Consider the following 11430-nt stretch of genomic DNA (forward strand, 5'->3'; position numbering starts at 1 on the left):
TGTATGCAGTATTCCAGGTGCGGTCTCACCAATACCTTATATAACTGCAGCAATACCTCCCTGTTTTTATATTCTATCCCCCTAGCAATAAAAGCCAACATTCCGTTGGCCTTCTTGATCACCTGCTGCACCTGCATACTAACCTTTTGATTTTCTTGTACCAGGACCCCCAGATCCCTTTGTACTGCAGTACTTTCCAGTTGCTCGCCATTAAGATAATAACTTGCTCTCCGATTTTTCCTGCCAAAGTGCATAACCTCACATTTTCCAATATTGTATAGCATCTGCCAAATCTCCGCCCACTCACCCAGCCTGTCTATATCCCCTTGTAGGTTTTTTATGTCCTCCTCCCTCTCTACTTTCCCTCCCATCTTTGTATCATCTGCAAACTTTGATATGTTACACTCGGTCCCCTCCTCCAAATCGTTAATATAGATTGTAAAGAGTTGGGGACCCAGCACCGACCCCTGCGGAACACCACTGGCTACAGGTTGCCAGTCCGAGAATGTACCATTTATCCCAACTCTCTGCTTCCTGTTAGATAACCAATCCTCCACCCATGCCAGAATATTACCCCAAATCCAGTGATTCTTTATCTTGAGCAATAATCTTTTATGTGGCACCTTGTCGAATGCCTTCTGGAAGTCCAAATACACTACGTCCACTGGTTCCCCTTTATCCACCCTGTACGTTATGTCCTCGAAGAACTCAAGCAAATTTGTAAGACATGACTTCCCCTTTGTAAAGCCATGCTGACTTTGTCCTATTAAATTATGTTTATCCAAATGTTCCGCTACTGTCTCCTTAATAATAGACTCCCAAATTTTACCCACCACAGATGTTAGGCTAACTGGTCTATAATTTCCAGCCTTCTGCCTACTACCCTTTTTAAATAACGGTGTTACATTAGCAGTTTTCCAATCTGCCGGGACCTTTGCCGAGTCCAGAGAATTTTGGAAAATTATTACCAAAGCATCCACAATCCCTACTGCCACTTCCCTCAAGACCCTAGGATGGAAGCCATCAGGTCCAGGGGATTTATCCGCCTTGAGTCCCATTAATTTACTGAGTACCAATTCCTTAGTGATTTTAATCGTATTTAGCTCCTCCCCCCACTAGAGCCCCCTGTTTGTCCAGTGTTGGGATATTCTTAGTGTCCTCTACCGTAAAGACTGAAACAAAATATTTGTTCAGCATTTTTGCCATCTCCATGTTTCCCACCATTAATTTCCCGGTCTCATCCTCCAAAGGACCTACGTTTGCCTTAGCCACCCTTTTTCTTTTTATATAACTGTAGAAACTCTTGCTATCTGTTTTTATATTTTTTGCTAATTTATTTTCATAATCTATCTTCCCTTTCTTAATCAATCCTTTCGTTACTTTTTGCTGTCTTTTGAAGACTTCCCAATCTTCTATCCTCCCACTAAGTTTGGCTACCTTATATGTCCTTGTTTTTAGTCGGATACTATCCTTAATTTCTTTACTTAGCCACGGATGGCTGTCATTTCTTTTACACCCTTTTTTCCTCAGTGGAATATATATTTTTTGAAAGTTGTAAAATAACTCCTTAAATGAACACCACTACTCATGTACCGTCTTACCCTTTAATCTATTTTCCCAGTCCACTTTAATCAATTCCGCTCTCATACCATCATAGTCTCCTTTATTCAAGCTCAGTACGCTTGTTTGAGAACCAACCTTCTCACCCTCTAATTGGATATGGAATGTAACCATGTTATGGTCACTCATTCCAAGGGGATCCTTAACTAGGACATTATTAATTAATCCTGGCTCATTACACAGGACCAGGTCCAAGGTTGCTTGCCCCCTTGTAGGATCAGTTACATACTGCTCAAGAAATCCATCCCTAATACACTCAATAAACTCTTCCTCAAGGCGACCCTGCCCAATTTGATTTATCCAGTTAATATGATAGTTAAAATCCCCCATAATTATAGCTTGCACTATATATCGGTTCCACACTTTGATTGCAATACTAGTAACATTTTCCTAGTGTTGTCAGCTAAGAGAATGAGACATGATGGGTAGTGAGAAAAAGGTCAGTTCAAATAGTCTATCTGCCAATCTGTTTAAGTCTCGGCCTTGATCCCAAACAGTTGCTGTCACCATACCATGTAAGCCATTCCTGACTTTGTTTATTCAGTCTCTTGTTTTTGCCCTAGTGTGCCCTGTGGAGTTATGTGAGGATCAGTACTGAACTTTACAATGTAAATGAAGTCCTTATTTAAATAGTCAAAAAAAGCTTTGATCAGTGACTGGGGATAGATTAAAACAAAAACCTGTAATATAAAATGGGTAATAAGGAAAACAAATAAGTAGGAAACAACATAGCTCATTAGAAGATTCTGATACTTCACAAGAATAAGGTGTAGAGGTTTTGTAGAAATTCTACTGCATTATGGCTTCACCCTTTTCAGATGCTGTCGCATTTAAATCCATCACCTCAAGGCAGCAAGTAAAATTTAAAATAAACATTGTCCCCGCATGAAGTTTTCTTGATTGCAATGGTTTTCAGCAAATATTCTTGATATTCCTGCTGTAGTTGTCTTGTATATTCCTCAAAAATATTGTTTCATTAGAAAGTCACCAATCCCTGGCATGCCAGTTAATTTTGACAGTTTGATATTAGTCTTCAGTCCCCACCTCCCTGTTCAAATCAATGCTGAAATTGTGAGGACTCTTTGGTATTACTGAATTTTTTTTTAAACTCTGTTCAAGAGAAATGCTTACATAATGCTTACAAAATCTTATTTTTCAGTTCTGATTCTTGCTCTTTGCTTCATTTATGCCTTTGTTCCACTGTTTGTAATTTCTCCTTTTTCTCCTCAAGCAAATTGTGGAACTCGTTAGAGACTATATTTATATTACAGAGCCAACACAGACACATCAATATCAATATCAGGATAGGGATAGGGCTACTAAGGAATACACAAGATAAACTCTCAGGTAATGATCGCAAATTGGCAGAAATATTGAATAGTTACTTTGTCTCAGTGTTTACCAGGGAGACTAACAATTTCAAAATTTGTGGACGACACCAAATTGGGGGGTGCAGTTAATACAAAGGAAGAATGCATCAAAATGCAAGAAGACGTTAGTAAATTTGCCGAATGGGCGAATTAATTTCAATATAGATAAGTGTGAAGTGGTGCATTTTGATGGGAAGAATAAGGAGGCCACATACTGCTTGAATAATAAGAGTCTTAATGGGGTAGAGGAGCAAAAGGATCCAGGGGTACAGATACACAAATCACTAAAAGTAGCGATGCAGGTTAATAAGGCCATAAAAAAAGGCAAATCAAGCACTAGGATTCATTTCTAGAGGGATAGAATTGATAAGCAAAGAAGTTATATTAAACTTGTATAGACCTTGGTTAGAACACACTTGGAGTACTCTGCACAGTTCTGGTCTCCATATTATTTAAAATTTACAGAGGCATTGGAGAAGATGCAAAAAAGATTCACAAGGATGATACCAGAACAGAGAGAATATACTTATCAGGAAAGGCTGAACAGGCTGGGGCTCTTTTCTCTAGAAAAGAGAAGGCTGAGGGATGACCTGATAGAGGTCTTTACGATGATGTAAGGGTTTGATAGGGTAGACATAGAGAAAATGTTTCCACTTATGGGAGAGTCCAAAACTAGAGGTCATAGTAACTAATAAATCTAATAGGGAATTCAGGAGAAACTTCTTCACCCAAAGAGTGGCAAGAATGTCGAGCACGTTATCACAAGGAATAGTTAAGGCAAATAGCATAGATGCATTTAAGGGGAAACAAGATAAGTGCACGAGGGAGAAAGGAATAGAAGGGTATGCTGATAGGGTTAGACAAAATAGGGAGGGAGGAGGCTTGTGTGCAGCATAAACGTTGGCATAGACCAGTTGAGCTGAATAGCCTGTGTTTGTGCTGTAAATTCGGTGTGACAATCCCAACTCTAGCAGCAGCGCCGTAATCTAGCTGCGACAGTCATAGTGCCTCCTGATAGCATGGAGACCTGCCTCAAGGATATTGATTTTATCTGTGCTGCTGGAGGCCAAGCCACTGACCGGTTGATCCATTTTTCTTAATCTCAAGCCAGTGTTTTGGCACCCTTTGCCACCAGTACTCTGAATCCCACCCTCAATGTATATAGGGTGAATTTGGTTGCCTTGGCCCTACTTTCAAAGTCCCTGTAGATACTCCTCCACTTCTCATTCCACGTTTAAAAATTCTGGGTCTTCAATTATGTTGCCAGGATCAGGGAGCCTGATATAGTACTTTAAATGCAAGGAGATTATACACATGGGTGCTGATCATCTGGAATGTGAACTAAACAAGCAGCAGTGTAAAAGTGGCTGGTGCAGTTTCACGCATTTTCTAGCTGTCTGGCCTCTGAGTCAGAAGGTTGTGGGTTCAAGCCCCCTTCTAAGACCTGAGCACATAATCCAGGCTGACTCTTCAGGTCAGTAGTGAGGGTGTTCTACATTGTCAGAGATGCTGTCTTTTGAGTGAGATATTAAACTGAGGCACTGACTGCCTGTTCAGGTGGTATTATTCAAACAAGAACAGGAAGTTTCCCAGTGTTCTGGGCAACATGCCTCCCTCAAGCAACGTCACCATATGTAGATTCATCTCATTTGTTATTTGTGGGACCTTGCTGTGCACAAATTGGCTGCCATGTTTGCCTCATAACAAGTGACTGCACTTCAAAAATAATTAATTGGCTGTGAAGCACTTCAGAAAGCATCACGAGGACATGAAAGGCACTTTATGAATGTAAGTTCTTTCTTTGGTGTCTTACTATAGAAAAAATACTTACTAGGTGCAATTTAGAGGATAACTGGTGCAGGAATATAAAAAGCATATGTATAAAAATTAAAAAATAAATATTCTGAAATAGATTCCAATATATTCAGTCTATCAGCTTTCTTTCCTTCTTCCGTTGTTATTTTCTTTTCTCATTCAGGCTCTCTGCAGGCTATCTGCTATGTGACAGCTAAGGGTGTGGACAAGTTAGTGATCCCTTATCTACAGGAATTTATGTGTGAAAACAAGGTCTCCATCATTTTGCTGGCAGGAAATGGGAGACCTCTATTAATGTATGAAAATCTCTATGCTATTTTGTAGTTGAAGAAGCTACAAGATTAGGCACTGTGGAGATATGGAGAAAACCTCAAAGGCAGAGAAGAGAACAGCAGGCTACTTCTCTGGTCTCTGGACCTCCCTGGTAGGGCCCACTTCCACCCAGTCTGCCTTATCTCATTCAGCGTACCAGCCTCCAGCAATACCCTGGGTCCTATCTGAGCCTGGGAAGCAGGAATACCCAGCGTAGGGAGTTCTTATCACTGGGGCTGCCCCCTTGGCAATATTTTCCCTGTGGAGGGCAGGCAGAGATTCTGTCCCTTACAAGGCTGCCCAGAAAATACTGGAAATGGTGGTGACTTAGCACAACTGGGTACCTGCCATTTTTCGGTATGTTCCACTGGACTTATAGAGGGATGGTGGTGGAATCCCAAGAAATTTCAGGGCCTATCGTATGTAAAGATTAAACATGAGGACATAAATCTGATATGCCATTGGTTGTCTTCAAATACTTTTGATGCTTTAAAACAATGTCTTTTTAATAACCTTGAGTCAAATCAGAAAACTGACCTCAATAAGAAATAAAGTTTTTTCTTTCTTTCCCCCTTTACAGTATATTGGGTAATGAGGATGGTCCAGATTCATATGAACTTCAGGTCTGTGTGAAGGATTACTGCTTTGCCAGAGAAGATCGTATTATTGGGATTGCTTTAATGCAACTGCGAGATATTGCAGAGAAAGGCAGCTGTGCTTGTTGGTGTCCACTAGGCCGCAGAATTCACATGGATGAGACAGGACTAACTGTCCTTCGTATACTATCACAAAGAACCAATGATGAAGTAGCAAAAGAATTTGTCAAACTGAAATCTGAATCACGGTCTGCTGAAGAAGGCAGTTGAATCTTGGATTATTCGAGCATTGTTTCTTTACTTCAGTGGCATTGGTCACTGACTTTTTTTTGGTTTCTAATTTATACCTCGTGCCAATATGTGCAAGTGTTCAACAAATTCTCTTTTGTAAATGGGACCCTGTGCACTACTTTGTCTTTGTTAATAAGCATGTGTTGTATACCAATCAAAGTATAGATCTTTGTGAATTTTATTTATTTACAGTAATCAGAAATTTAAATCATGTTTAGAATAAAAGGTTATTGCTTTTTAAAAAAATAGGATGCTTACATTTATGTAAATAATTTTATGAACTGGACTCGAGGCTGTGAGTCCCAGAATATTTTTTCACTTTGAGCACTGTGATACCATCCTTCAGATTGAGATGTACAACTGAGAAATGGTAAAAATATCCTACACTCATGCCTAGTGCCTCAGCTTTTTGTCTCCCTCCCATAGGATTGCCAAAGGATGTCTTTACACTGTTGTAAATAAAATCATACATTCCATTTATAAGATTATAGATACTAAAACACTAAGATAGTTCCATGAAAATGCAGTGCTATGTGCAGCTAGGTTCCTGTACAGGAATAATTTGTGCTTAGTCTTTTAACCACACTGATGTCAAGCTTGAAACTCCTAATAGTTGCATTGCTGCTTTGTGAAACAAATCAGCATAGCTTAAGTATGAAAGTTATATTTTTGATTTTTTTTTAAAAAGTGTCTCTTTGTTACAATATGCACTAGTTTTTGAGAAGAGAAAACAATTTAATCCCGCAATAAGTGAGTAAGGGAATGGAAGAAATATTGGTTAAATGTTTATTCCACTTTTTTTCTGATTAGGTTTCTGATAAATTTTGTGAAAGTTGTCCTAAATTTGTTACCGCTGTTATTTCTGTAAGTTCTTAGCTATCTGAAGATATGGTCCTTAGATACTGAACAGATCTTGGTGTAACATTTTTACAATCACTACGCGTGACTGCGCACTGGTGATATTTGTTGAGGTTCGTTCAGGAGTGTATGAAATGCTATGCTTGCATTTCTGGGTTTTTTTTAAACAACATCTGTACAAAATAATCTCGTCTGTAAATCACATGCATGTACTTAGTGTTGTTTCATATATGGGAAAATCAATATATATCTAGAGGTTGAATTTCTGAGGGGGTTCACCCAATCATCCGGCGTAACTTTGGCAAAGGATCCACAGAAGCCCTGGAAAAACTCGGTAAATGGCATTTAAGCCGTTTCTGTAGGGTTTACGAGGATCTTCCGCCAAAGTTACAGTGGACGATCGGGAGAACCCCCACAGAAATTCCACACTCTAATGTCTTAGGTCTGCAACATTTGCATTGCCCACTTTGGAAACCATTTATGCCATTTTTACATAGCCATGTAACGTGCCAATTCTACAAAACAAGGTATCATTTAATACAATAAAGTCCCCTGGCAAAGCACATAAATGTTTGTTACTGTAGATTATGTAGCAGTGCTTTAAGACAAAAAAATATAATTCAGTGACTAAATGTTATGATGTCATTGTGAAATATGTAATTTTATTGATTTTTTTGTTTCGTTTTAACCGTTATTTTGAATATGAGAAAATTCAGTTACTGAGGGAAAAAATTGGAGCAGAAGAATTTCAGAAAACATTTTGGAGCGATTTGTTGGAACCCAGTGACCAAATTGTGTAATCAGAGTGATTAGTTTACATAGGCAAAACCCATTATAAATGTCGATGTTGGAATTTATAATGGTAAATTTTTTAGTGCAACAAAAATGTGATAACAAGAAGTCAAATGTACAGCCAGGAAATGTGCTCAGATGTAAGATTTTTATGAACTACAACTTTCATTTATATAGTGCATTTAAGGTAAAACATCCCAAGGTGCTTCACAGGAGCGTAATCAGACAAACATTGACATAAGAAGATATAGGTATACAGATTTTTTTAATATGTATAATATCTGCCAGAGTGGTTTGACTGTGAAGGAGGAGATCCATGTGATGGCAAACTCCATTCTTCTGCTTTTGAGCTATAAATGAAACCTGAGTATAAATACTGAATATGTAACATTCTTGAGTAATTGAACTGACACTTAACAGTCTGGGTAAGATTGTATCTGGTCATCCTGGCCCAAATTCAGTATGATCCTTGTGGAGGTGAAAATATAAACAAGTTCTGCTTTTTTTGGAGTTTGTGGTGTTTTTCCTTTATAAACCTCTGGTATCATAAACAGACCCTTTAGGCCCTGAATTTCCTCGCTATCGTCAACTTTTATGCCATTACTGCACTAAGCACGAGTTTCCTCAATCCTTTTGGTAGTTCTGATAATCCGCCTGCGCAAGCCTTATGGGGCTCATTTGCATAGGAGCGCTCTGCCCGGAAATTTCCTGCTTTTATGTCACTACTGCGTTCTAGGAAAGTTAGATCCATATAAAACAGGTGTAGCTGCTTCCCCAGTCGCTGATTCAGGCAGAAATGAGGAATTTGAGAGCTTGAGAGAATATTTCAAAATTCTCATTCCATTGAGAAATAAAAACTCCACGGGAAAAGTGATCCACCCATGGCTAACTAAAGAAGTTAAGGAGAGTATTAGATTGAAAGAGGTGGCCTATAATGTTGCCCAGAAGAGTAATAAGCCTGGGGATTTGGGAGAGTTTTAGAAACCAACAATAGACGACCAAAACATTGATAATAAGAGAAGAAATAGAATATGAAAGAAAACTAGCAAGAAATATAAAAACGGATTGTAAGGGGCTTCTACAAGTATGTAAAAAGGAAGAGAGTGGCAAAAGTAAACGTTGGTCCCTTAGAGGCGGAGACAGGAGAAATTATAATGGGGAATCAGGAAATGGCAGATGCAATAAACAAATAATTTGTATCTGTCTTCACAGTAGAAAACACAAAAGGCATACCAAAAATGGTGGGGAACCAAGGGGTAAATGAGAGTGAGGAACTTAAAACAATAGCACTAGAGAAAAAGTACTGGAGAAACTAATAGGACTAAAAGCTGAAAAATCCCCTGGACCTGATGGCCTACATCTTAGGGTTCTAAAAGAGGTGGCTGCAGAGATAGTGGATGCATTGGTTATGATCTTTCAAAATTTCTAGATTCTGGAACGGTCCCAGTGGACTGGAAGGTAGAAAATGTAACCCTGCTATTCGAGAAAGGACAGAGAAAGAAAACAGGGAATTAGAGGCCAGTTAGTCTGACATTGGTCGCTGGGAAAATGCAGGAATCCACTATTAAGGAAGTGGTAACAGGGCACTTAGAAAATCATAATATGATTAGGCAGAGTCAACATAGATTTATGAAAGGGAAATCGTTTTTGACAAATTTATTAGAGGTTTTTGAGCATGTAACTAGCAGGGTAGATAAAGGAGAACCAGTGGATGTAGTATATTTGGATTTTCAAAAGGCATTCGATAAGGTGCCACAAAAGATTATTACACAAGGTAAGGGCTCATGGGGTTGGGGGTAATATATTAGCATGGATAGAGGATTGGTTAAAAGACAAAAGAGAGTAGGGATAAACGGGTCATTGTTAGGTTGGCAGGCTGCAACTGGTGGGGTGCCGCAAGGATCGATGCTTGGGCCTCAGCCGTTTACAATCTATATTAATGACTTAGATGAAGGGACCGAGTGTAATGTATCCAAGTTTGCTGATGATACAAAGCTAGGTGGGAAAGTAAGCTGTGAGGGGGACACAGAGTCTGAAAAGGGATGTGGACAGATCAAGTGAGTGGGCAAGAAGGTGGCAGATGGAGCATAATGTGGGGAAATGTGAGGTTATTCACTTTGGTAAGAAAAACAGAATATTTTTTAAATGGTGAGAAACTATTAAATGTTGGCGTTGAGAGAGACTTGGGTGTCCTTGTACAAGAAACCCAAAACGTTAGCATGCAGGTATAGCAAGCAATTAGAAAAGCAAATGGCATGTTGGTCTTTATTACAAGGGGGTTGGAGTAGAAAAGTAAGAAAGTCTTACTACAGTTGTACAGAGCTTTAGTGACTCCTCATCTGGAGTACTGCATACAGTTTTGGTCTCCTTATCTAAGGAAGGATATACTTGCCTTGGAGGTGGTGCAACAAAGCTTCACTAGATTATTTCCTGGGATGAGAGGGTTGTCCTATGAAGAGAGGTTGAGTAGAATGGGCCTATACTCTCGACTTTAGGAGAATGAGAGGTGATCTCATTGAAACATATAACATTATGAGGGGGCTTGACAGGGTAAATGCTGAGAGATTGTTTCCCCTGGCTAGAGAGCTTAGAACTAGGGGGCATAGTCGCAGGATAAGGGGGTGGCTGAGATAAGGAGGAATTTCTTCATGCAGAGGGTTGTGAATCTTTGGAATTCTCTACCCCAGAGGGCTGTGTATGCTGAGTCATTGAATATATTCAAGGCTGAGATGGATAGATTTTTGGACTCTAGGGGACTCTGGGGATAAGGGGATTGGGTGGGAAAGTGGAGTTGAGATCGAAGATCAGCCATGATCTGATTGAATGGCAGAGCAGGCTCAAGGAGCTATGTGGCCTACTCCTGCTCCTATTTCTTATGTTTGCTTGCTGATTTCTGGCTTCACAGATGTTTTTTGAATCTTTTTTTCCTCAGTTTTGTACACTGAATCTTGCACTTGACCATCCCCTTTCCACAGTTTTACAGTCTGGCCCCATACATTTTTTTGACCACACCAGCAACCCCCCCACCCCCAAAAAAAACATATACTCAGAATGACTCTGAAAAAAGCAAGGCATGCTCCATGCCACCTCTCAATGCCATCCTTATGGAGGAAGAGGAAAAGCAGTCTATGGAGACGAGGAGAATAAGTTAGACTCACAGAAGACACCAGTCCATTATCCTCCAAAGCATACCTTCTAGGCAGCACAGGTCCTTCAAGGACCTCTTGGAGGAGCTCTGTGTTCGAAGGATCTGATTATCCAAAGCTGCTTTTGCCTTTGCGAAGATCTTCAACCTTGCTCTCTCTGTCACTATGAAAGTGACCACTGCCTGGAATTTTTTTGGCACTGGATTCTTTTAAGGTGCCACAGGAGGGCTTGTCGGTTTTCCAGTGAAAAATTCATAGCCTGTTCATGAGATGATGCCCTGAGGGCACAACTGGCCTGTGACTGCTCGTGGCTCTGGTACAATAGAATAATTGGTCATTCAAGAACAAAAACTTACATTTATATAAGGTCTTTAAAATAGAAAAATGTCCCGAGGTGCTTCACAGAGGTGTAGTCAGACAAAAATAAAAGAGATAGTAGGACAGATTCCCTTCACTGAAGGACATCAGTGAACCACGTGGGTTTACGCAGCTCCTCCTCGTTATGACAGGCAAGCGGGAGAATCTCCAAGGAAATTTATCAACTTGTTATCTAAACTACCCTCTTTACTCAAATGATGGAGTAGTTCTTCCAGGATTTCTCCCCTTTTTAACCCTTTCTCTGTTCTTGTT

The 11430-nt window shown here is 39.8% G+C and overlaps 1 protein-coding gene across 3 annotated transcripts in view; it reads left to right on the forward strand.

Moving 5' to 3' along the window:
* LOC137322543 (protein unc-13 homolog B-like) overlaps positions 1 to 8157 on the forward strand; it is a 554720-nt gene extending 546563 nt beyond the window's left edge. For all 3 annotated transcript variants that reach the window (XM_067985478.1, XM_067985470.1, XM_067985475.1), the window contains one exon: positions 5698 to 8157. In XM_067985478.1, the coding sequence (XP_067841579.1) occupies positions 5698 to 5983 (286 nt within the window). In that variant the 3' untranslated portion in view covers positions 5984 to 8157. The remainder of the gene's footprint in view (positions 1 to 5697) is intronic.
* Positions 8158 to 11430: the final 3273 nt, after the last annotated feature.

Source organism: Heptranchias perlo, chromosome 1 (assembly GCF_035084215.1).
Source record: "Heptranchias perlo isolate sHepPer1 chromosome 1, sHepPer1.hap1, whole genome shotgun sequence".
Taxonomy (NCBI): Eukaryota; Metazoa; Chordata; class Chondrichthyes; order Hexanchiformes; family Hexanchidae; genus Heptranchias; species Heptranchias perlo.